The following is a 26,260-nucleotide window of genomic DNA, read 5'->3' as shown; positions in this document are numbered from 1 at the left end:
CACGCTGCCCAGGGAGGCTGGGTACTCTCTCCTCGCTAGAGATATCCCAGAGGGGTCCGGACGCGATCCCGTGCAATGCCCTCTGGGACGACCCTGCTGGAGCGGGGAGGTGGGAGCGGATAGAGCGCTGTGATCTCCTGCAGCCTCACTCGCTGTGTGAGGGGATCGGGCCGGTGAGGGGCCGGGTGAGGGGCTCTGGGGGCTTGGTGGCTCTGCGGTGCTGCCGAAGCCCCTCGGTGTCCCGCAGCGTGTCCGCCCGGCGCACAGTGGCCCCTCAGCCGCCATGTGCTGCCCGGGCCGGGGGCACGGGGGGCTGCCTGTGTGTGGCCTTTCCCCGACTTTCCAGAGGAAAATTCTTACTTAGGGAAAAAAAAAAAAAAAAAAAGGGAATTAAAGCCCAAAACGAAACCATAAGAACTGAGTGAAAGTGAAACGTCGGTGACGGTCTCAGCCAGCTCGCAGCGAGGTTCGGTCTCCTCAGGGCGGGCAGCCGGCCCCGCCATGGCCCTGGGGGCCGGGGAGCCGCGGGGGAATGGAAAAGAAATTGAACAACAAATCACTACTAAAAGTATCTTCCTTTTTTTCCTCTAAATGTCTTCTTTTTTTCCTCATCCCTCACAAAGGGGTGTCTGGGGCTTTGGGGAAGGTGGGCCTCTGTCAGCCACCGTTCTGCATGCACGCTGAAAGAATCGATAGCAGCTCTATGTATCTTCCCGTCTTTAATTTTTTTTGGTATTAAACAATAATCCAAAACTGTTTGCTTATTTATTTTAGTTTTTCCTTGGGAATCATGAACACTCGGCAGAAAAGCAAACTTATCTACTCCTGGTATGGAAAACCCTTGAATTCAGACAGAAAGCTGAGAACTTCCCAGTACAAGTAAATAACATTTATTTCTGTTTTGCTAAGGGAAACTTAATGGATTTTTCTTTACCTTTCTGACAGCGTTTAGGTTAGCTTGTCAGTCAGTGACAATACCAGTAAGGTTTTGAGTATTTTGATCTAACACTGTATATATGTAACAGAAACATTGTCACCAAGCTCTTGAATTATATAAGCAAAAATTTTAATTGTAAAATAAAAAATAATTGTATAAGCAAAAAAAAACTTAACCAAATCTGTGAGTAAGTTTTAACTAACTGATCTACATATAAAATCTTCTGATCAGGGAACTAAGTTGTAAGCATTGCAAGAAGGGGCATAACTAACTGTAAAGCTGACAGGATATTTGCCTTAATGATCTGTGAATTATGAGGAATGTGAAATTCTCTTCTTGTGTCTATCACTCTCTAGGGGGATCCTTATTACATCAGAAAGCACCAAAACAGAAACCTGCATACACCTTGGAGACTTTATTTTAGTAGAAGGGGTGAATGCAGATCAGCCTTACGTGGCACAGCTCATGGATTTATATGAAGATGGTAAGAGAATGAAAAAATTACATTCTGTGTGAGAAATTTTAAAATGTTTTAAAGTTACCTTTTTCATGGGAGTGTAGTTAGCATTAACACTATGTCACTGGCCTAATTTATGAAGAAAATCAAGTTTTGGGAATCATTGCATCTGTATTCACATGCTCCCCCAAATATTTGGGACTGATGGCTAATTCCATCAAAATTTGATACATAAATGGAAATTAAGGTACACTGTAATTTTTGCAGTCTTTTTATTAGTTGTCTAATTTAAAAGCAGTGGTCCTTGAGAAAGAAAGTGTGAACTCATGCTTTATTTAGAGATTGGAGAATCCAAATGGAGCAAGAGCACTGCAGCCCTGAAGTCTGCCTCTCATTAGACATCAGGCAATTTAACAGTAAAGTACAAGGCTAAATAAATGGGACTTGTTACTTCTGTTCCTTGTAGAATTGCTTATTTATACAGAGATGGATATGAAAAGATAAATCATGGGAGGTGGGTGATACAAAAATTGTCTGAGTCTGAATTGGGAGCTACTCATTGGCTATATCTGATTACTTTGAGCAGCTTTTGTTGCCTTTTGTGCTGTAATAATAATACTTTGAGGGTTTTTAATCTTCTTTACCTTTTTAAAAACATAAATATGTATAATTCCACCTTATTTATTTACTAATGCACTTCTTTGTAGCATGACTGAATATTCTTTTCATGCTGGGACAAAACCCATGAAACTTCCTTGAAAACAAGATATTTCATCAGCAATATTCCCTGGTTTGTCAGCCAGTGAAAAAAAAAAATGTTTCTGGCTTCTCAAAGTACAGTTGGCACTGCAAGTAACGTCCTGAAATTTCTCAGTTCTCCTTTTATGTCACTGCTTTTAGTTATTGGGGCTTGAGGAGATCCTATCTATGCAAATAAGGAACCTCTTCGTTTGTGATGGGGAACTGGTGGTCTGGAGCTGGTCTCCAAGTACTTTTGTGATTGAGACCCTGTGCAGGCGTTACCTTAACCCTTTAAAATTCTCAACTTAGATATTTTAATTTAGCTTAGAAAATGGGACTTGCAGTCTCTTACCAAGTGCTTACTCAGCTGTGTCCAGGCAGGATTTCAACCCTTGTTGGCACTTCAGCTAAAGTCTGGCACTATTTGTGAATAGAATCCTGATGTTCCCTGACTTCCTCTCCTTGCTGCAGGGGCTCAGCACAAACGTGCAGTTGTGCAGTGGTTTTGTCGTTTGGAGGAGATCCCTCAGAACAAACGGAAGCTGCTGAAAAGAGAGATTTCTGCCCAGGAGGTTTTTTTTGATCAAATTCTTGGCTATGACACCGATATAGCTGCAGAGACCATTATTAAAAGCGTCATGGTATGTATTGCAACCCTTCTACACAGAGAGGGAAGAAAGAAACAGCAACAGCCCCGTGGTGTAAATGAGAAACTAAGGATTGCATGACTTGGAGTAATAAGATCTGTGAATAGAAATGAGCTGAATTCTAAATTAACAGGAAGTGTTAATGTATGATTGTTTTGATATTTCCTGTTTTTGCAGGTATTACCACTACATCTGGGTGAGGAGCTGCCTATTATTACATTAAACAAGGAGCAAACCTTCTATGTCAAACAGTCCTGGGATGGGAAGTGCTTTAAAGTTCTGTCCCCGGACACATTCTCTAAGCTGAAAGAAGCTAACAAGAAAAGAGATGTCATCACAAACTCTTCAAAAGCATTTATCCCTTCAGATATGCTTACACCTGTGAAAAAAGAGACAGAGAGTGTTCTTCGGAGTGCCACAAAATCAAAAAACGTTGATATGGAAGTAGAATCCAAACATTCTACTTCCAAGTCCTCCCTTGCTAAGGAGAGGCATTCTCAAAGGGTGGCTAATGATCACATCAAAACCCCAACAGCACGGAAGAAGCTGGAGTTAAACAGTATGTAGATGGCAATATTCTGCCCATTCAGTAGTTCTGTATATGTTTTGTGCTTCTCTCTTTTGGCTAGTTCAAACTGTTGTAACATTCTACATCAGTGTTACCTTGTTCAGGCTTTGGGATCAGCCCAAGCCTTGTAGGGACTTCACTTGTTTGTCTCGTCTGTTGTTTCAAGCACTCTACTGCTTATATCCAGCTGCTGCTGCACATTTGTTATTTGTATTTGATAAATCTAAATCAAAGTGCTTGTTGACTGAAATGCTACCCATCAGCCTCACTTGACCTCAGTGTCCCACTTTCTTTAATCTTCTGACTAATTATGCACTAAAATGTTTACATTGAGCTGGCTGGCTAAGCACATTTGATCCTGTGTAACATGGAGTATTTTTAACATGGAACCTGACTAAAGTTGTAAGTGATGGAGGTGGATTAGAAAACTGAAAAAATCTGTTTCTCTTCCTTCTGTTTAGTAATTTTTTGGAGGAAGTGCCTTCTAGTGATCCAGTTCCTTGTTCCTGGAGTGAAATGTCCATCTGCTTTCATTTAAACAACAGTCACTGAGCCAGCTGTACCATGTCTTCTGAAAGTTAACCAAACCAACCATACTGAAGCCTGACGAAAGTTCATTTTGCTTTTCATTTCTAGGTCCCACAAGATCCAAAGGCAGGCTGCTGGGATGTGAAGTTTTGGGTCTTTTGGACGATGACTGTGATGCCATAGCACCATTGAAACCATCAGCCACGAAAAGAAAGGTGAAATTCACAAGTGATGTTTTGGGCTCACCACCCAAGATCCCCTGCAGCAATGATAAGTCCAAGTCAACATCTGAGACTGCAGAGCACCATCAGAGGTTCACTGACACCATGAGATTGTCCCCCTACACTAAGTTCAAAGATTTCAGTGAAAAAGACAAGAATCTTCACGAGAAAGACAACACTCTATCGTAAGTGACAGCATTTTTATTATTATCTTAGTATGGGATTCCTCGTTGTATGAAGCTCTCTTAAAACACATTTATGGAAGACTTCTGGGGAAAAAAGTAGGTGGAGGCTCTGCATGTGCCATGTTTTGCCTGTTGAGAGCAAGGAGAGAAGGGGGAGAACCTCAGCAGTGACAAGGGCACTGTGATGAAACGTTAGAAAATGTTACTTGGAGATGAATGAATGATCAGAGAGATACAAAGAGGATTTGACTTTCCAGATGGAAAAGCAGTTCATGGTTCCAGGAACAGAGAGATCATGTTGGAAATGGGAATGGCAGGATGATATGAAAGGAAACTGAAGCCATGTTGGTTGTTGTTCTGTACCCATCAACACGGATGAAAATCTGTTTCCCTGCACTCCATAATCAAGGCTCAGATGTGCCCAATTTGTGACAAGTGTTGAGGGGTGCTGGACTGTAGAAAGTGGTTTGATTGGCCTCAGGAGAGTCTTCATGAGGATTGTATGTATACCTCCATGCTAATTTTTATGTAGGAAAGAAATCAAAGCCCAGAAAGCACAACTATTCATGTATGTCCTCACACAGTCTTTAAAAATGGCATAAACTGGGGGAGGAGAAGAATGGAACAGACTTTCTTGTGCAAAATGTTGTAAGAAGCCAGAAACCAGTCCTTTTCCTGCTTTCTAAGAGTAACGATGTGGATGCAACAGTGGAATTTCCACCTTTTTTTTTTCACTAATTATATATAGCATGAAAATGTTGACCTTTCATTGATAAGGTAATGGCATTTCAGTAGTATTTATAGATCTAAAAAAACTTATAGGAACTGTCAACAAATAATGAAAGCATGTGTAATTCATCTCATTTTGTACTTTAAACCAGTAGGAAAGTTGTGTAGTAACAGTAAAATGTTTCAGTGGCAGGGATGAGGAAGCACCCAGGAAGACAACCAAAAAATATCAAAACACACAGAGAAGAGTACATTCCAAAGAGCAAATCAGAGAGATGCCCAAAGGAAATATCTTTTTTCTTATCTTTCTCCTAAGAAAAAAAACAGGCAAAAAATCCCACCTCTCAATAAAATAAAACCACAGCTGCTGCGAGCCCCTGTCCCTTCAGTTTGGCAGTGCAAAATACAGCAAATATTTTGCTTTTCTTTGCAAAGATGTATTGAAGACACAGTGCAAGAGGGGGGAAATTGTGCTGCCAGCATCCATGCCATAGCCAATCTGTACATAACAAATAAGAATTCATGCTGCATGGACAGTGGTAACAATTGAGCCTGAAGTTTGAAAGGCCTTCTCTGTGTCTTTACAAGTGTGATGCAAAGAGAGGGAATATAACCAGCGTTGTTTTCTTTCTTTCCAGTCCAGTTGGATGTCAGAAAGCAGGCAGGCAGAGCCCTGTGCTGACCCCTCGTTCTCACAGAACATGTGCACAGAAAACCAGTGCTCTCATTGCAGAGCAGATCAGGTAAACCCTGCAGCCAAGAGCTCCTCTTCTGATGGCTCTCGAGAGCTTGAAGCCTTGAGAGCTTGTCTGGCTTCATATTGAAACGCTGATGGTTCTAGAAGCACAGTTTAATTGCAGCTGGAGTGAAAACTGGTTTATGTTCAGAAACATAAAACTGTTCTTCATGGGGTTCTTCAGAAAACTGACTTTAAACCAGTCTGTTAAAAAGCCTTGGAAAATGAGCAGCTGAAGTGGAAAACGTTTTGGGTTGCTGTTTACAAGAGCTCCAGGAAAAGCTGAAAGTGCACAAATGTTGCTCTGTGATGTGTAGACTTGTATGTATTTTTTTTTTAAAGCTTAAATCATTTGTGTTTCTTACAGCATGTTGGACCAGGAAGACCTTCTTTCTGGCTCTGACAGTTCCTACTCTTCAAGTAGTGAGGAAGAGGAGGAGGATGATGTGCCCTGTACACCAGAAAAGAAAACTAAATCCAGCAGGATATTCAGCACCCCAAAATCTTCAAGGAAGTCAGCAGTTCACACTCCTGCAAAGACACTGAAGAAAACTGTAAGGTTCCACATAAAAGAGTGATTTTTATTATTTCTGAGCCAGTTATTTGAGTGCTTGATGCTTGTGTACCAGAGTTAGGCATCTGCACCCCTTAGCTTTTAATGAAGCATTATTTGGATTAATTTAATCTTTCATATGAATAGGTTATGCAAATATTGAAACCATTTGCATGTTGTAATATTGTGACAATATTGATTAGAAAACTGTAGCCTAAACAAAGAAATTACTGGCTTGGATGCTGTTTCTTAAGAACCAGATCTTTCTGTTAGGCAGCACTTCAGAAAAGGACTTAACAACTCAAAATTTCTTCAGAGAGTTAAAAGGTGTAATTGTCACCGCCCCCTTTCCAGTTTCCTTCTTCTCTTAGGAAGAAAACACCATAAGGCTTGTTTGGTAGTTCCCTGTGTAAATACTGGTTCTCAGTTCATCTTGCACTCTGGCATAAGTAATGTTTGGGAAACTCACATGAGTGATTTGTTCCTGATAGAAATTGCTGTTTGTAGAAAATCTGTTTGAGGTTGTAATTTCCCTTTGCAGCCTCCACAGGGAACACCCAGAACACCCAGGAATGCAACTCCAGAAATTCCCAGGCGCATCCAGGCAGCCCAGGAACCAGCCAGTGTACTGGAAGAAGCCAGATTAAGGTAACCTGTGCTCAGGAAAATCATCTTGATTTTGTATCAGGTGTGCATAGAAGTAGGCTGTGCTGAAATGGGGAATGTCATCTTTATCATTTAGAATAAAACAGGTAAAAATGCCTGGTGTTCTCATGCAAGAAGAGTATTTAATAATTTGCAGTACAATACTAGATTTACAAATAATGGAAGTATTTACAGTACTGTTTTCACTATTTCAGATTATTTTAACCAGTCCATGCTAAGTTCTTCAGAATTAGGTATCTTTATTCTGTGCAACATTAGAAAAACAAAGATCCTCTCTGATTAGCTTTAGATTGTACAGGTACAATATTTGTCTCTTCTTGGTGCATGAAAAACTTTACAGATATCGCTGTAGATCTTCACAGTGGAAACAAGAAGGCATTCAGGACTGACTGTCTTTCAAACTGGGTTTTACTTCTGTTTCCTATAAGCAGTCTCTCCTGTTTTTTCCTACTTCTGCACTGACTTATAAATAGTTTGTGAATTAAACCAGATCTTTTTTGCTGCATAAATTAAGAACACATAGAGAGAGACTAGGCTATTTCTTTTGGTATACTTGACACTGATGCTCAGACTTAAAAGTATGTAAGAGATTTGGAAAACTCCACATGGGAGGAAGGTGAGCATCTGCCTGTTTGTTTGCATCAGTTCTTCAGCAATTTTAATTTTCTTTTTCTTTTTTAATTCAAAGGCTGCATGTTTCTGCTGTCCCAGAATCTCTGCCTTGTCGTGAGGAAGAATTCCAGGATATCTATAACTTTGTGGAAAGCAAACTTATTGATGGTACAGGAGGGTGAGTTTGGATAGACTGTGACCAAGATCACATCTACTTATGGCATAACAGTAGTCACATAATATATTTTTACTTAATACTTTATATTTAAAAGGTTGTCCTCATTTAAAGTTCCTCGCTCGATTTTCCTGGTGGTTTTCTTCCTTAAAAAATATGGGCTTCTTTATTCTGCAGATTCAAATTAAAGACCAAATTATAACTGGCCAGTTTTAGAAGTCTGGAAAACTATTTATTTAAAAAAAAAAAAAAGTTAAATTACGTTTATAAAATGTCTTAGTTGTTAATTGCTTCAATTAATAATAAAAATAAAAAATAATAAAAATAAAATCATAATAAAAATAATGAAAATCCTTATGATCCTCCCAAGTGTAATAATAAAAATCCTCATGATCCTCCAAGGTGTTATGCGTCTCAGCTTGCAAATAAAGTAAGATGTAGGGAGTTACCTGAAGTGTCAGAGGAGCATTCCAGACTGGTGTCAGAGGTCAGGAATTCCAGCTCATTAATCCCAAGAGTGTTACCATTTTGCTCAGGCTGCTGAAGAGATGCTGTCCTTCTGTAGGTGCATGTACATTTCTGGAGTGCCTGGAACAGGGAAAACTGCAACTGTTCATGAAGTGATTCGGTGTCTTCAGCAAGCTGCAGAAAATGATGAGCTGCCACCATTCCAGTTTGTGGAGATCAATGGCATGAAGCTGACAGACCCTCACCAAGCCTATGTGCAGATATTAGAGGTAAGTAAAGCATTTTCAGTGGCTCCTGGGTTTGAAAGAAGAGATCTTACGCTTTACCATCAGATCCTTGATATGTTACAGTGTTCAAGGATCTTATCAGTACTTCCCAATCCCTCCAAGAGACTGTGTGCTTTTATCTTACAGCAGGTTAGAAAATAATTAACTTAAGGCCTTAGCCAACTTCTTGAACTGTTTTGTTCTCTGCTGCATAAGGATAGTGGCTAAGAAATAGTCTGGTTTATTGCATCTACTCATCTAAAAAAAATCTAAACCAGCTTTTTAGATTTTCCTATGGTGTAACTTTTTCTGCACATCTGCTTAAACAATTGCTAAGTGATAACTCTGAAAGTCAGTGCAGCAGTAGAGTAATTACTGAGAGGGTCATAATGGTTAATTGGTCAGCCATAATAGTAGTTCAGCTGAAGAGGGGTCACCTCTGTCAACAAAAGTGTATTTCTGATATCCATGACAAACCAGTCTGCAGCATCTGTCTGGGACTACTGACAGTGCTTGTGTTGTATGGGTGGGAATTAATCTTCTGAGGACTGGATTAAGATCACCCAGTAGGCATTAGACAGTAACTGCTCAAAAGCTTTCTCTGTCTAGGCTAACTTTAAACCAGTGACCTGGAAATTAAATGGTTTCCTGAAGCATCTGCTCCATTTTCATATAAACTTCTGCTCCATTTATTTAAGTTTGACATCATCTTTCTGAGCAGGGAGTGGCATACATTAGTGTTCTAATGTCCCTATCCTCATAGCTGGCAGTTAAATTTGCATCTTTGCATCCTGTCCTCAAACCAGCTTAGACAGTGTCTTGCTGAGGGATTTGCTGAGGCCAGGCCACTGTGTTTCTTTAGCATAGTGGGAGGTTTCCTGACAATTACCTTATTTCATGGTAATGTGAATGTATTTTAACATCTTTTGTTCCAACCCCATTCAGCACAAAATCTAAAAATGAATAAAGAATAGGCCTTTGGAAGTACAATCTGTTGCCCCTCACTGGTCCTGAACTCTAAGGTAGCCCAGTGAAATATCCTTTAGGGGAATACAAAGTGACATGGACCACGTACTTCTCCAATTCCTTCTGCCTCAGCTGCTGTGAGAGAACCCTAACTAAGAGCTAGGCTGCTGCTGCTCTCCTGATTGCTGCAGGTCGAGATCCACTTTGCTGGTGTTTCTCTTTGCATGAATGAAGCAAATTCTGGAGCTTCCCTTCTGCAGTGACCTCACTGTTGTAGGGAAGTTTAGAGGTGGAACAGGGACTGGAAGCCCTGGACAGATGAAAGAGATGAGGTTAAATAGCTGGGTACAGTAAGAGTCCAGTTCCACCACAGCAGGTGAACTCCGTGGTGTGTTGGATACTCGGCTCCAGAGCTGCAGAATCAGGGTTCTCTGGGGTTCAGCTTCTGTCTGTGACTGATTTGGACTGTCCTGACTGAATTGGAAACATGAAATAAGTAGAGATTATACATTAATCTTGTATCCTAACTTGTTTAGTAATCATCAAATCTTAGGTTTATATGAGATTTTAGAAAAGAGATAGTTTTCAAATGCAGTCTCCATTTGGCTTTATTGCTGGACTTTGCACTATGATGAACAATTGATTCAGCATCTGCAGTGTAATTTGGAAATGTCGTGCTTTGATTTCTGGATATCTTTGGACTTGCAAGGGAAGAGGTAATGTACAGTCAGCTCATCTGTTCTGCCACACAATTGCAAAAGGTAGTGCAGGTACTTTTTTAGCTCGCAGTTGAATAAATGTAATTATAGATCCTGCTGATGATTCATTAGAATTTTAACAGCAGTCCAGGATTACTCAAGTCAGGCTATTCTTGTCAGCTGACTTGGGTTTTCAGTAGGCGTGTACATTTAGAGATACCTTAGAGATATGCTGGGTTTAGAGCCCTCTAGACTGGGTGGGTTCAGGATTTCTTAATGATTCTAAGATAGCAGAGAATTCTGTAGGCCTTTATTTTTATTGTTTTGTTTCTCTTCTCCTTTATGGGCAGTTCTTGGTAGACCAGAGTGTCTTATGAGCTACTTTCTCCTTGTTTTTTACTCCCCTGTGGAAAAAATAATCCAGGTGCTTGGTGTTGATTGTTAAGGAAAGGCAAAATTTAGTGGAGTCAAACTTTGTATTTCCAGGGTTTTGCTGTGATTAACCTGCAATATTTGTTCAATCCTTGTGCAGTTCTTGACAGGTCAGAAGGTGACAGCAAGCCATGCTGCAGTACTGCTGGCAAAGCTGTTCAGTACACCTGGACCAAAGAGGAATACCACAGTGCTGGTAGTGGATGAGGTGAGCCAAAGAATCCTTTGTTTTCTTTCCTCCAGGGATTGTAAGAAGTGAGTTTTTGGTGGATGGGAAATTATGCATGCTGTGAGTGTATCACGTGATGTAACAGGAATAGACTTAGGAGAGAGGAGATGCAAATAGTTCCTCTTACCTATTTAAATTCAGTTTCCTAAAAAGGCAGAGTATCCTGTTGCCATCTTGTTCTCTGCCTTGGATTTCATATTGGTTTTATGTTCTGTTATTCCAAGACATGGAATAATAAGTTGTTTGTTGATTCTAAATCCCAGAGGATTCAACTTTCTGTATTTTGTCTGGAAGCTGCTGCTTTTCCAGTGGGAAAACTCACACAGAAATAAGTCACACCCAGTTTTGAAAAACCTTGAATGTGCTATGTTCAGTAATAATCATATGCACTCTTATTTTTGCTGTAAGCTAATTCAGGTTCTCACTTGGAGGGTCTTTGAATCTTGTTACATGTAGTATTAGTATCACAGCAGTGTTTTCAAACTCCAGCTGTTTAACATTTACTGTTCAAGCATCCAATAGGACTGTGCTTTTCCAAAAGAGATTAGAGCCCTAACTCAGCAAATGCAGTCCTATTAGTAGATGGATAAAGGAAAAGCAACAGAGACAGCTTGTTCAGAGTCGTGTGAGGAATGTTCTGTGGCAGAGCTGGTTCTCAAACCCCCATCAGTTATTGTAAATAAGAGGCCATTCCTTTTCCCAGTCTGATTCTTCTCTTTGTATCTCTGCAGCTGGATCTGCTGTGGACCCGGAAGCAGAACGTGATGTACAATTTATTTGACTGGCCCACCCAAAAGCACTCCAAGCTCATCATCCTGGCCATTGCCAACACCATGGACCTGCCAGAGAGGATCATGATGAACAGAGTAGCAAGCAGGCTGGTATGTCCCAGCAGTTCTGTTGCTGCGCCATAAAAGGAGAACAGATTAAATACTGGGTGCAATCAAAAGCAGCCCAGGAGAAAAGTAGGATTGGTTATATCAGAAGCTGAACAATGTTTTTTTATAATTCCCTCTCCAGAGGACTGATAATGAACATATAAATCTTAGCAAAGTAAGTTCAGGAGCCTGTTTGCTAATCAGGTATTAGGCTGTGTACATGCATTATGTTCTTGTAAGAATGAAATAAGAATATGGATGCCTTATTTAAATATATTAAGATCTGGATAATCAAATGCCGTGCTTCATGGTTAAGCTGCTTACTCTGGAGCCCAGAAGAATTCTCTTCTGATTTCCCTTCCTCTTTACCCTTTCATTCCAGGCACCCCCTTACTTCTCTGTTTACCATCATCAGTTAGTAGATTATATAAAGGTATCCAACAAAGAAAATTGGATGTTCTCTCCACTTGTTTTGAATACATTTTCCTAGGTCATCTCACCATGGCTCTGGAAAGTGATTTGCAAAAACAGTTCCCTGTGCCTCTATCCTTCCATGACTCAAAAACAGCTCCCCAGGGTGTGAATTGCTTTCCCCCACCCACTGAGCCCACTGCAGATCAGCTGAGTCCATATAGTCACAAGAGAAGAGTTTTGCATAAGAAATTCAAAACTCGGGTCTCCTGTAGGATGAAAGGCAGTGCACCATCTGTAACATGGATTGTCCTCATCTGAGGGCAGCTCTTACTTGCTTGAGCCAGAAGAGGGTTTTAGTTCTTGGCTGATGGCTAACTTGAAGTCAACGCACATATACACAGGTTTGCTAAAGGAGTCATTAATTTTTTTCCACAGCTGCTACTGTTATTGTATTAAAAAATAATGTGTAGACAGATGTAATCAAATTTTTTTTTGTGTTGAGGAGCTCTGATTTGTTTAAAAGTTTTTTATAAGAGAAATCTGAATTCTGATAGCAGCTTCACTTGCTCCTTGGGCCTTTCAGTGGGGAGATCCAACCACTGAGTCACAGTTCTCTGGATTTGTACATTTGTTTCACAAATGTGATTGATTAAAGCACGTCACCAGGAGAGAAAGGATGTAAAAGACTGATTGCTCCTACCAGAAAAAGTAAAAGTAACCACACAGGCCATGCTTGAGCAGTTGAGAATTTTCCAGACGCTTCTCACTGTGTTGTGTCATTTGTTGCAGGGCCTCACCAGAATGTCCTTTCAGCCCTACACCTACAAACAGTTACAGCAAATCATTTCATCCAGACTGAAGGGTGTGAAGGCATTTGAAGAGGATGCAGTTCAGCTGGTCTCCAGAAAGGTGAGCACAGAGCAGATGAATGTCCTTCATGTTGCACCGGGTGAAAAGTGTGGGGACAGCAGGGAGAGTTTTGTACAGCTGTTAGACCTGGCTTGTGGTTGTGTTCTGTACTGGAGACAAGTGGGGCACAATTAGATCATACATTATTTAGGGTATTTTCTCAGAAGACATTGCTGGAGCAGTGTCCTTGCTTTTTCCACCTACTCTGAGAAGGCAGCAGCATATTCCAAGAGCTGAAGGCATGACAAGAGTCGTGATGATAAGATGTCAGCTGTCTCCACTGTTTAGCATAAATGTGAGTCATTGGAGAATCCTGAAAAAGATAGCATGCCAGTGGCAGTGGAAATAGCCTTAATAATTTTATTTCTCAAAATGTTTAGTGCCCTGTCATAATAGATAATAGCTGTTCTGTTTGCAAGTCTTAATACTCAGTTGTACAAAACGTAAGCAATGCATTGGGGATCAGTAGCTTCTCAAACTGAGATATGTGCACTGCTAATGTGTTATATTAGCAGCTCTATATTAAAGTAATCTATTAAAATTATGTCAAAACATCCTACATCACCATAGGATTAATAAAGAGTGCTCATGAATATGTCAGAAGTAAATACAAGCATGTGTTTTGTTGCAAAAGAACCACCTCTCTGTAAGAATAATGGTGATGATTTTACACAGGGAATAATTGCAGTGTTTTTCTAGTATGAGTTTTCTTCAGAAAATACAGAAATATACCTTGCAATTAAATTTTCTACAGGGTTTCTCATTCTTGGCCCCAGCTGGGTTCTAAGGCTTTTGTACATTACCAGCATCTACTGGGAAAACCAGGCCAGTACTATATGTAGTGAATGTTCATAGCTTTATTAAACCTGTAAAGCGCAATTGGGGTTTTAACAAGTATTTAGGTTCAGAAATTTCAGACACCTAAAAATTTTCAGGCACTTGTAACTGTAAATCGACTATGCTGAATATTTCTTTGAGACTTTCTAAAATTATTAGGTGTACTCATAAAATCAGTATTTCAATGAGTATAGATAAACTTGAGTTTTTTGGTGTCACAGCCACCCCCCCCCTTTTTTTTTTTTTTTGCTTTTGCATGTACCTGGATTATGGTAAAGGTCTTCACTGATAATTAAACTGGTACTTCTGAAAGCTTTTGGTGTTGAAGTGAACTGCTCACCTTTAATTTTTTTTCAAACCTCTGACTTCTGCATTATAGAAAAAAGTTCAGCCTTGAATTTATGATGATCAGGGTGGGGTGGTGGGAGATGTGGAGTTGCTTCTGTTGGTTTTGCTCAGTAAGCTTTGTTGTTCAGGATGTGGGACTGTGATAAGATAATTCAGAGATGCGTTGCTCTCCCAGTGGGTGCTCAGGGTGTTTGGAGTTGGTTTGTCTGTTGATTCTTGCTCAGCTCTTTCCCCAGCTGTTTGGAAATGTCCTGAATCTGTCCCATTCTCTGGCAGGTGGCAGCCCTGTCCGGGGACGCCCGGCGGTGCCTGGATATCTGCCGAAGGGCCACGGAGATCTGCGAGTTCACCAGGCAGAAGGGAAGCCCGGAGATTGTCAGGATGGCCCACGTGACTGAGGCCATAGATGAAATGTTCTCATCACCATATGTCAATGCAATCAGGTAAAAACATTTCCTTTGCTCTTGTGTCTCTTTCACAGTACTAGTTTTTCAGAAACAAAATCTGTGATGCCAGAGGTGCAGGCTGTGATACAATGGCCGCTTGTGACATAAACTGGCCACCCCATGTTTAATTATGTAGCTCCCAAGCAATTTCCCTTCCAGACTTCCTCCTGATGTTTCATAGGTTCTGAACTTCACAAATGGATCTTTGTCTGGTTTGTTTTTTGACTCAGGAATGCTTCATTGCACGAACAAATCTTCTTGAAAGCAATTTTGGCAGAGTTTCGCAGGGCAGGAGTTGAGGAGGCGACAGTTCAACAGGTACGGGGCTCTTTTGTTACTGACACCAGTAATCTGGGTCACAAGGTGGTTTTATTTTTTTTGGCCTGCATGTTAAAACATTTCATGCTTCTACCCTGACATGCTTTATAACAGGAAAAATCAAAGAGAGGCTGAAATTATCAGGCAACAGTCCAAGGAGGAAAACTGAAAGTTGATTCCAACTTGTGTTTCACCGTTTTTCTTCATAGAGGCAGATACATCACTGGTGGCTTTGGTTTTTTAAGCAGACCCATAAAGTACTGGGTGCCAGCAGAGCTGTGAAGACTGGACTAGTCATGAGTAGTGTGGAAGCTAGATGTTAATATTTACAGAAAGATGTAGTTCTAAACATTTTTATATAAAATAACAGCATCTGAACGGGCTGGAGCAATTTTATCTCCCCTCCCATGGATGTGGGGGGAAGGCAGCTCCTCTCTGTGTCACCTTGGCACTCAGCTGCGGCCCGCAGTAAACACAACCTGTGTCCTTTTTCTCTCTCTCAACAGATCTACCACCACCACGTGGCCTTGTGCAGGATGGAAGGCCTGCAGAGCCCCACGGTGTCAGAAATGATGGCAATTTGTTCGAGACTTGGTGCCTGCAGGCTCTTGCTGGTGGAGGCCAGCAATAAATACCTGCACATGCGGGTGCGACTCAACCTCGGCCAGGACGATGTCATGTACGCACTCAGGGAGGAATAGAGCAAAAGAGATTTTATTGCTTTTAGTATGTATAAATATTTTAAATGCCATCTATTTTTATTTTGTTTTAATTATTGATAAAATGGAAAGAGTGAGATGTATTTTTTTAAATGCTTTTTTCACTTGTTTGATGTATGAAAGCATTCTTTTAATAATAAAGAATTAATTTCAAAGCGTTTTAAGTATTTCAAACTATTTGTTTTTAGAAGTATTTTTAAGTGCTGGTAGCTGATCCCCTTTTAATTGATGTGTATGAACTTGGAATGGATTATTTGAAATGAGTTATTGGAAATGGATATACCAGCATCACTAGTTTTTGTTGTTAAAAAGTAATGGAGTCTGGCACACTGTGGATTTTCCTCTCTGACTTTTATACTCAACAAAAGGCGTCGTTCAAATATGCTTAAACTTTCCTCACTAACATAATTAAAAGGAACTTCCAGTTTGCAAGGCAGGCTCGATATTGGAACGGAGGAGACTGTAACAATACCGCACGACTCGTGCCCTCCAGATACCCAGCTCCTTAGATGGATCACGACGAAGGACCCCCGGGCAGCAGCCGCCCGGGAGCCGGGGCTGCGCGCCGGGGCCGGTGCGGACGGAGCCGGGGGCCGCGGCTCCGGGCCGGGCCCGCCTCTCGGCGCAGCCGCGCAGCCGCCGGGGCCGCGGGCGGGCCCTCAGCGAGCGCGCCGGGCGGAGCTGCGGCCGCACGGGCGGGAGCCGAGGTGAGCCGGGGCCGGGCTCTTCTCTCCGGGCGGCCGCTCCGCGGTTCTTCGCGCGGCTCCCGGCCCATCGCCCCCGCGGCCCGTCCCTGCGCCGGCCGGGGAGCGCCCGCAGCCGGCCCTGCCCGCCGGGTCCCGCCGAGCTGCCCGGGCGGAGCGCGGCTGCGGCCCCCGCGGAGCGCTGCCCTCAGGGCGGGGGAGCCCGTGAGGGGGTGCCGGGGGAGCGGCGGGGTCGCGCTGCCCGCCTCCGTCCGGCGGGCTTTGCCTTGGCACAGGCAGGGTACTGACTTTAAGTTCCGTGTGCTCTCAGTCCTGTAGACACGGCCCTCTGAAATTCATGAACCGACATGCTCGGCAGAAGACCTAAAAAGAGCCCTCAGGCAAAGGGCCAGGGAGCTGCAGTTGCAAAGCAGGTAAGGAGGGCGAAGGGCCAGGGAGATGTGGTTGCAGAGCAGGCAGGGAAACCTCCTACTCCCACCGCTCCTCGGGATAGTCTCGTTCAGACCTCTTGCTGCTGTTTTCCTGCAGGATCTCCCATGTGTTAAGAGCATTGCAAGATCGTGGAAAAATTAGATTGTATGGTGCCTGTTTTCCTTCCATCTTTAATGCATTCTTGTTCAAGTAAAAATCTGAGAGGCAGCTGTGGAGGTCTTTGGGGAAGGCACGGTGTTGTAACGCTGTAATCTTTGCATGAGACCTCATGACTCATGCTTACAGTATTTTCTCAGCCGAGCTATGTTGAGATTTAATAATAACTTCAGTGACTCTGTGGAGGTTTTCCTTACATCTCTGGGAAAACAAAAATAAAATCAGCAGAATATCAGATAACAAATTAAGGGATATATATGGGAGAATATTAAGGTGCTAAACAAGAGACAGTTGATTTTAATTTCTCTTTCTCTAGTCATTTTTTCATGTAACGGATAGATGTTGGAGTTTTTTCCCATGATTATTTACCTTTGGATGGAGTTTCAGAAGTCTCGTGGAGAAAAACAATAATTAGTCATGGTTGGCGGGTGTAGAAAGTCAGGCGACAGTGTCAAAATTAGAAATACAGTCAAGGCAAAATTCTGGGTAGAAAACTGACAGAAAAACACTGTAGTTAAAGAATATGTTAGAACCAGAATGGAATTTCAGAAACCTTTGAAAGCAGAATAGAGGCAAGTAACAGGTGGAATAACTGGTAAGAATGTAGAGAAATGTGAAAAGGGATTGTAACAGGTTATTAGGATAGAGAAAATAGCTGAGGTGTTCTCTTTTGGTGATTTCTTAGGAGCCAGTGTTCTCATACTGATGGCAGAATGCTGTAGTTAGTGATCCATAGTGTCACTGTGGCTCCAGTGTGAAAGTTTGCATTTCTCAGAGGTAGTGTATAACTTACCTGAGCAGGAGAGAAGATAAAAGGTGAAAATATCTTTCCTCCTTCTGGGGGAAAAAAAAAGAAACCACGCTCTGAAAAGATAAGACAGTAAATCAAGGATCTGATTAACGTATTTTACTGATTTCTAATTCAATACAGTTAATTATTCAGCCTGTCTTACAGCATGGATAAGTGTTTCTTGAAACAAATGGCTTGTTTGCTTTCAAATTAATTAAGCTTAAAATGTTTTTTTGTTGTGTAGTGTATCAATTGCAAGCTTTTTATAACTTAATTTTTCTGTTTTATTAAACATTACTTCAATACTATTAATTTCATTGGAAATATTCCTTATGGAATGAATTGGGACTTGGAGCTGGAACTGCTGAATTGTGTTCTTGACTTCCGTGGTTGCTGCAGTTGCTTCACTGTCCACACTTGCGGTGTGGTGACGTGCAGATCCTGTGTGCTCCTGGTCCCTTCTGCACACTGATGCAAGGCCCGTGTGTGTTCCATAGAACTTGAATCTTTAGATCACCGTTGTAAATTTTTCCTATTTAAATCTTGTCCTCGCCTTCTTTCTGTTCTGGCCAAGTGTGCTAATACTTTAGTTTTGCCCTAAAGCTGGGTGGTGGATAAGGCAGAGGGTGGCTGACTGATCAGCCCAGTGCCTTGTGGAATGGCAGGGGCAGGATCAGGGCTGGGAAACAAACAGCTGCTGATTTTTAAGTGCTGTTGCTGGTCCTTGGAGCCTGTGTTTCTCAGCTATGTGTTTCACATTCTCCTTTGGCATTACAAAATGGTCCGAAGAGGGGCACAGAATGTTTCTGGGCAGTAGCCACCAGCACTTCCATTCCTACTGGGTTAAAAAAATATATTATTACATTAATTTATAAACTGACAGACAGCTTCTTCCAGCACTTCAGATCCTCGAGACAGAAGGAGATTGCCAACCCTTAGAATAATGATAGCTGATCTTTTTTCCTGTGCTGGGGAGAAGCTGAAGTGCTGCCTCCTTGGCCGTGTGAGGATCAATAAGGGTTTGTGCTTTGGAAAAGTCTGAGGAAAGCTTCAATTACCTCATAGGATGAATCTAATCTTGTTCATTCATGTATATAGAAGATCTTAACATACTTATGATAATTTTTTTTCCTGGGGCAGTTAGTATCTTAACCAGAAATACAGAAACGGTGATAAAATGGCATTTTAAAAGGATACCTTTTGGACTAAGACCCCAGAGATTCCTTTGATGTACTTTGGAATGTTTTGCCACAAGAGAGTGAGAACTCCTACTGTCATATCCTGATTATTGTTATTAATACTTTTGCCTGAGATGTTGTCTCTTAGCTGATGATCTGTGCCAGCCAGTTTGATGGTTTTCTCCAGTGCAGTGTGGGCATGCTGGGTTTTAATGGCTGTGTTTGTTTCTATGGGATTTAGAAACTGATGGAAGAAGACAGAACAGTTCTGTGTTTATAAATGTAGCTTCTTCAAGAGATAAGGGTGAACTCTCTGCAGTGTGCACGTGTCAGACCTGTTGTGTGTGAACCCTGAGTGAATGTTTTTTAGCTGAGCTGTTACAGGCACTGCCCTGAGCTTCCCTGATGGTATCTGCTCCATGAGGCTCAGTAAAACAAACATTTAATTCTACCTTGTTATGTCGGACTATTAAATAAGATTGATTTCAAGAAATGGTTTGTGTAGAGTTTTAAAGGGAATACTTGTGGGGTATAAAGAGTTATGTACTTTACACCAGTTACAGGTGCCTGGTATGCATTGTTGTGGTAATAGAAGTGGTATGAAAGTGAGCTGTAAAAAAAAAATGAACAGAATTCAAAATGCATGAAAATATCTAAATAATCCGTGCAGTGTGACATTTTTGAGTGTCATCTTTGTTCTAACTAGGGTATTTTATTATTCTGTATTGTTATTTTCCCTTGGCTCCAGCTGGGGCTGTTTGTGGATTTCAGTCCTGAAGAGATGCTGCTGGGTGCAGGGGAAGGTGAGGATGATGGGGACCTTGAAGCAGAGCTTGCTGCTATCACAGGAGCAAAAGTGAAAGAAGGAAAACCAAAACCAAAGGTGAAAAGTAAGTTAAAATATTGGAATTTTATTTACCTTCAATAAACGTATCTAAATTTATTATTTATTTTTTTTTTTAAATCACTGGTAGAGGCTGAGTTTGCGACTGCTCTTTCCTTTGCTTTGAAAGGTTTCATTTGTTACTCCATAAACAATGTAAAAGTTTTTTTTGTTGTTGTTGATGCTTTTGTAGATACAGGAAAGAGATCTCTGGTGGCTGGCCCATTTAATGACTAAATTAAGACATGCTTTTTTAGCATATGAAATCATAAAAAGGTGTAGTAGGCGCTAGATGATTTCAGAAGGGAAATTGTGTTTCTTGTGGAGGGTGAGTTGTTTGTCATGTGGTTGTTCTGTTTTTGTTTGAAGAATGAATTTACATAATGAGCATTATATTTTTAGTTACTTGGAGTCTGTAACCAAAACTGAATCCCATTTTCAGAGGCAAATACTGATGCAATTACTTGGAGAATCCTGTAGCTTATGTTATGCAGGTTAGAGTGTCTCTTGGAAAGGACTACCATTCTTAAAAGTTTTAAGTATCTGTTAATTTTGTCTGGTGGTGTTTGCATGCAGCCCTGCAGTGTTTTACAGGCTTGCTGTAATCTGCCATAAAACAAGGCTGCTGCTGCTGCTGTGAGGGACACTCCAGTGAGCATGCTCTGCCTCTGAGCATGTCCCTGTTTGTGGAGCTGCAGGGTGAGCTGGTTCAGGAGCTCCTCTGCAAAAACAAACCCATGTTCTTGTGGGAGCTTTTCAGCTGAACCAGGTTTGCTCCCTGCCTGCCTGAGGCCTGGGGTGGCAGCCAGTGGTTGAGGTGGGACAGGGAAAATGGGACTTAGAGGTGTGTGAGCAGGTGCAGGAAGGAAGGGATAGTGCACCTACAGCCTTATTTGCAGCTCTATAGTAATTTCCCTGTAATATTTGAAGGAACTTTACACAGACCAGTAGAGAAATGAAGGATTTTGAAATGTTTAGGCAAGACAACTCTATAAACACGGTAGCTGATGATGAACAAAGGACATGTTTGTGTCTGAAACTAAATTCTAAATAATTTCTACTCTCCACATTTCAAAATTTTAGTAAACCCGTAAAACTAGTGAGCATAATTGTGCAGGTAGGCATAATAGCAGAACTTCTGCCATTGAACGTAGGTTACTCATGGCTGAAACATGCAGAATAATGTTTTGAGGGTGAATCTGTGTATCAGGAGCTCTTGAATTGTCAGATTTTCAAGGGCTGACTTCCCTTTCACCCTTATCATGTCACTTACTTCGTTGTTTCGGCCTTTTTATTCGAAAGAGGAAAATAAAACTTCAGACTGTGCAAAATTAACATTTACTCTGCCTGACATTTACTGTGTCTTCTAAATGTGTGGTTCAAAAAGGATTTTCCAAAGTAAAGTGCAGCTATTCTGTTTTTTTTTCTTTGGAAGTGTGTGGGTTAGAAGCTCATGGAGGATGAGCAGCTGGCACTGGGGACTCCTGAGAGCTCTCCCAGTGCAGTGGTAGGAACAGAATGCAGGCAGGAAAGGAGGAGCTACAGTGAGGACAGGGGAGAAACAGATCCTGTCTGGGAGAGGGCACAAAAGAGGGTTCCAGTGCAACTCATGTGCTTGGTTCTTGGCCGAGCACCAGGTGCAGTAATTCCCTCCTGGATTACATCCTGGAGCTCTGACTGGGTGTGGGGGAACGGCCTCCTCCTCCTCCAGCAAAAGCTGCACTCTTGGAACATCTTAAGCACAGAGATCCCTGCTCTCTCTGATAAGTGCCAGCTGGGCAGCCACTCACGTGTTTGAAATTGTGGCCTCATCTTGCTGCATGGGATTAGAGCTGAAAAACCATCTGAGGAGGCTTGATTAGATTTTTTGCCTCTACTGCAGTTTCTGCTCAGCCAGTTGCTGGGTTGGATATGGCCTGCAGTCCAAGTTTTGCTAAGGGTCAAATTTATGAGTAATGTGTTTGGTACAAATACTGAAGCACTGAGGGGGTGAATTAGATTGTTTGAACAGAAACAGTTTTGTACCTGGGTTAATTTTCAGCTGATTCAGCAGGGAGTGAACGGGATCCGTTTAAATTGGCTGTAAAGCTCTGTCCTGGAGATCTGTATTTTCTGCAGCTTTTGCTGCCACTGGTGAGTCACAGTCATGTGTCTGCATAGGGAAGTATCAGAGGCATTTACGTGGACAGTTGGCATTTGTGGGCAAACAGCCTCACCTTTGAGAGTATGTGGGGGAAGTTGGGAGTTGAGGAAGATGTGGTTGGCACAGGATGAAGCACAGATGAGAACTCAGCAGTGAGGAGTTAAGTCAAGTTTTCAAGATGAAGACCAGAAGCAAAATTGCAAAATGAGGGAGCCAAGAAAAATTTGGAAAAGGCTGAATCTCATCATCATGAGACAGCAGTGCAGAAAAGTGTCTTACTGCCTGCCTTGACTGCCACAGCAGAAACACCAGTGCTGCTTTTCCTGGGTGCTCACTTCCCAGGCTTTGCCCTTTATCCATCATCACACTCTCAGTTACCTATGACACTGTGCAATAAAGGGGGCACAGGAGGGGAAGTCAATGCTCTCTTTCAGCTGGTAGCAGCTCCCTCAGGATTTATACCCAGTGACTGCATAAACTTTGGGTTTATGGCTCCTTGGGATTTCCTTTTACAGCTCCTCTGCCCATGGATCATATTGAAAAGATGGCTGCAGAGTGTATGAAGGACCTGAATGAAGATGGAGAGGAAGATACAGATGATGACGACTTGGAGAAAGATACAGACCTATTGGTATGCCTAACTGTTAGCAAACAGTTTTAGTATGTTTTTTTTGTTGTTGTTTGGGGGTTTGTTTGTTTGTTTTAGCAGAACTGCATTTAGCAAAAATGTCTGTTAACTTTGTGGTGAGAAGCTAAAACATTGCAAAAGCACCATTAGATGCAGGATCCATCCCCCTGCACAGCAGAGTAAGAGTTTCCTAACATTTATATGTGTGGGAGTCTTAGAGAATTGAGGGAAGAGCAGGAATCCCATTCCATGTCAGCTGATGAAAGACAGCCAGGGACAGTCCCCTTAAAGTGATGTCTGCCACCATTTTGCTGCTGCTTCAGGTAGTACTTGGCCTGAGAGAACACCTCAGAAAGTCTTTGTTGTTTCAGTGACTCATCTAACTGGCAGGATTTAGGGAAGGAGTGTTAAGCAGTGGTTTTGACTGCCATTGCTAGTAGAGGCTTTTTGGAGATTTGAGATTTAGGTTTGCATAATCTTTGTAAAAGTACTTCTCTGAACTTCTTCAGCTTGAGTGGTGATCCTGGGGCTGCAGTGTGGCTTTTCAGTGGTATCTGGGACCAGTTTAAATTAATAATACAAAATAAAATTGAATTTAAAAAGGACTAGAATAGAAGATCTTCAGACTCTTCACTTGGGTTCAGGATCTGTCCAGAGCTTTTGACACTTGAGACTTGATTTTACTTTTGTCTTTTGAGGACAAAGAAAATTTTGAGGAAAAGCCTTTCGTTGGCTTACTTTTACCTTAGGCAGAGCTGCAAGAAGTTCTGGGGGAAGAAGGTGAGACAGAAAGCCGTGAGGATGAAATGACAGCAACAGAGCCATCCCCAGCCGAACCAGAGGATGAACTACCTGAACTGCAGTCACCGGTAGGAATGAGCTTCGTGTTTCTGACAGTTTTGCTCAATCACTGTTGTCATGTGGCTTGTATGAGGGTCATTATCAAGAATATAGGGAAGTCTTGTCTTCCAAGGAAGAAAAAACTACACTATTGCTATTTCCTCTGGGGAAACCAGTGCTGTCTGGGTGCAGGTGATCCTTTAACTTTGTTCCAAGGATGAATGCTAATGTTAGCATAGAATTGAAGAGGTAAACAATTGGAGTCAAGCATGTCTTGTCCCTCATTTTACATAGGAGCATGCAGACTGCAGTGCAGGTTTCTAGAGCTCATATCTTCTCCCTAAGAGTACTGGGCAATGTGCTGAAATTGTGAGACATGATAACTCAGGATATCTGACATCGTTTTAGATTTTTTAGCAGTAGCATTATTATCTGTCCCAGCTTTATTTGTCAGTCCTCATGTAGTCAAATCCTTTATTCAGTCACTGCATGTTTCTGTTGTGTGCCGCAGATTCCAGTGCCTTGTACATTGGGCCCATTAGTAAATGGGATTGAGAGGGTTTCTATAGAGATAATGGCAGTAATTGCATCAGGAGCCATCTGCAGGGTCTCTCTGGCTGTGGAGAGTTTGTAAGTAGCTACTCATGACTTAGGCTGCTTTTGTCACTGAACTAATTCCAACCTGTAGGAGGAGGAAAAAGAGCTCTTGTTGTAAAACCAGGTTGAAGCCCAGAAGGGAGCAAACTAGCATGGTTTAAAACTAAGAAAAGAATAAGTCAAGATTTGTGCCAGAATACCCCTTCACACCCTCTGTTGTGCGGGGTTTGAGAGACTTTAGTGTTCTCCTCACCTACTCACCGACCACATGGCTCCAATTACCCTGTGAGTGAGAGTTTCCCAAGTTTCTCCACCCATTCTTCTCTGTGAGGCTTTTGAGAGGGCGCCGAGGTGGATGCAGGGCCCGTTAGCTCAGCACAAACGCTCCTCTGTGTCAGGGGCTGTTCCTCCCTGCGCTCACTTCACGGCACTCTGTGTGTGTGTGCGTTTGTGTAGGAGAGGAGTGTTTGTTTTTCAGTGCGGTGGGAAAACTCGTCTAGCTGGATGAAATAAGTTTTCTTGATTTGTTTTATTGTTTTTTCTGAGACCTCCTCACTTCCTGCTGTTACCAGTGAGCTACAGCAGACGCTGGAGGGGAGGATTGCTGACTACAGGACGGCGATTTGCAACGCGAAGGAGTCGGGGGAGGGGGCCAAAACTCGGCGGTACGAGAGAGGCCTGAAGGTGAGTTGGGATGGTCAGGGTGTGAGTGAGGGTGAGGCAGAGTCAGCTCTGAAGTGTGGTCTTCCAGCTGTGTGTGTGTGTTGACAGGGGAGTAAAACCTTCGTGTGCTGCCTGGTGTTACTTTAAAAACATTTGTTGTTACTGACTACCCACCTGATAGAGCAAACAACCCAGATAAGGTGAGGCTTCAGCTGCCTTTTGTGTGTCAGCTTTGTTTCTGTTGAATGTGGCAGGTGGTAGCTGGAGGCAGGGTTTGTGGTACATGCTGAAGTTAAACCCACCTGCCTGGATCTGAGTTTGACCTGTGGTGAGTGCTCAGTGTTACCTTGAAGCAAAGTTTAGGAGTTTTCCTAGCACATACACCTTGCAGTTCATCACTGCTGCCTTCCCTTAGGTACTAACCTTCCACTCACTTCTGTCAGACAGAGGGAGGTGTTGCCTTTCCCTGGGTGTGTTGGCTGTGCTTGGAAGGGAATGGAGCAGCATTTTTGATGTAGGCAATTAAGAACTGCAGCAGAGAGCAGTCTCTCCAGCCTCTCGTGGTCCCAGGCAGGTGGCGTGCTTGCAGTGAGCTGCAGTGCTTGTTTACTGCTGGGCAGGGCCTTTCTCTCCCCTTGCTTTCAGCAGCTCTCCTGCATCACCTCAGGCAGCAGCAGAGCTCTACAGCTCAAGGCTGTGCACTGGGGCAGGATGTAATGGCTCGCTGGCTACCAGCTGTCTTGGGGTGCAAAGGGAACAACTGAGGCCAAACTCAGGGAAGAAAAAGCGAAGAAAAGATGTCTGTGAGTGTCCACTGCCTGCCAGCTCTGACAGGAATGTACAGGAAACCACCTGGCCTTTCTGAGAGCCACAGGGATGGGCAGACCAGCTATTCCATCCAGTAATGAGCTTAGTGCATCGTGCCACTTCCTTTATTTCTCAGGGTAGGGAGTTTCCCTCTGCCTAAGCAGTGTAACTGAGGATAATAGACCAGATCTCACTTCACAGCTCTCAGCTACTTAATTAGCAAAATTGCATGTCAACAAATGGTGCAGAGTTCTCTGTTACATGTCATTCTTGGAACTGTGAACTTCAGTCTCAGTCTGTCACCCTCACGTGGAGAAGAGGGAGAGGATTGGTCTGAACTCCAGTCTCACATGCAGTCATTTCAAAGTATCTCTGCCACTGTTACTCAACAGGTCAAACAATGCCATGACTAAACAAAAACAGCAGTGATTCTGGCACTGATGAGATTTTGTTGTTGTTGTCTTTCTGTGCTTCCATTTCAGTTTCTTTGGAAGATGAAAGAAGTAAAACTTTTGTTTTGGCTTGAAGTACATGGTGGTCTTTTGTCTGAACCTCAAATTAAATTTTAAAACTAAAAATACCGAGGAAGGTAATATTTGGGGTGGAGGAGGGGTTTTAAAGAGTGAGCAGCGGTTAACCCAGGTTAGAGATGGTGAGAGCTCCTTACCATAGGTGATGCGCTGAGGCTCCATTTCCTTTGTTACTCTTTAATGGCTTTTCTCATTGCATTAAATAGGTTAGCAGTCCCCTTCCTTC

The 26,260-nt window shown here is 42.4% G+C and overlaps 2 protein-coding genes across 5 annotated transcripts in view; both read left to right on the top strand.

Moving 5' to 3' along the window:
• The first annotated feature begins 250 nt into the window (after window positions 1-250).
• On the top strand, window positions 251-15,842 carry ORC1 (origin recognition complex subunit 1). 2 transcript variants are annotated; one of them, XM_066191930.1, is made up of 17 exons: window positions 251-568; window positions 775-879; window positions 1,294-1,421; window positions 2,607-2,776; window positions 2,960-3,341; window positions 3,987-4,284; window positions 5,652-5,756; window positions 6,117-6,303; window positions 6,844-6,950; window positions 7,657-7,758; window positions 8,321-8,492; window positions 10,686-10,793; window positions 11,546-11,695; window positions 12,896-13,015; window positions 14,477-14,643; window positions 14,877-14,964; window positions 15,471-15,842. In XM_066191930.1, exons 2-17 carry the CDS (start codon window positions 791-793, stop codon window positions 15,663-15,665), a joined length of 2,568 nt encoding a protein of 855 aa, XP_066048027.1. In that variant the 5' UTR covers window positions 251-568; window positions 775-790; the 3' UTR covers window positions 15,666-15,842. The 2 variants fall into 2 exon arrangements, with proteins under 2 accessions (XP_066048027.1, XP_066048028.1); XM_066191931.1 differs by lacking the exon at window positions 251-568 and having other exon boundaries at window positions 757-879; window positions 6,174-6,303.
• Window positions 15,843-16,335: 493 nt separating this feature from the next.
• The window catches only part of CC2D1B (coiled-coil and C2 domain containing 1B), a 28,095-nt gene continuing 18,170 nt past the window's right edge, over window positions 16,336-26,260 (top strand). Inside the window, exons 1-6 of one of the 3 annotated variants that reach the window (XM_066192823.1) lie at window positions 16,336-16,390; window positions 16,698-16,800; window positions 19,692-19,833; window positions 22,485-22,600; window positions 23,347-23,466; window positions 24,581-24,718. In XM_066192823.1, the coding sequence (XP_066048920.1) occupies window positions 16,735-16,800; window positions 19,692-19,833; window positions 22,485-22,600; window positions 23,347-23,466; window positions 24,581-24,718 (582 nt within the window). In that variant the 5' untranslated portion in view covers window positions 16,336-16,390; window positions 16,698-16,734. Of the gene's footprint in view, window positions 16,391-16,653; window positions 16,801-19,691; window positions 19,834-22,484; window positions 22,601-23,346; window positions 23,467-24,580; window positions 24,719-26,260 lie in introns of those variants that run through there. The other 2 variants (XM_066192824.1, XM_066192825.1) reach the window with 2 other exon arrangements.

Source organism: Chamaea fasciata, unplaced genomic scaffold (assembly GCF_029207755.1).
Source record: "Chamaea fasciata isolate MVZ Bird 193981 ecotype frontalis unplaced genomic scaffold, bChaFas1.0.hap1 SCAF_10, whole genome shotgun sequence".
NCBI lineage: Eukaryota > Metazoa > Chordata > Aves > Passeriformes > Sylviidae > Chamaea > Chamaea fasciata.
This window is presented reverse-complemented; position numbering and strand designations above follow the sequence as displayed.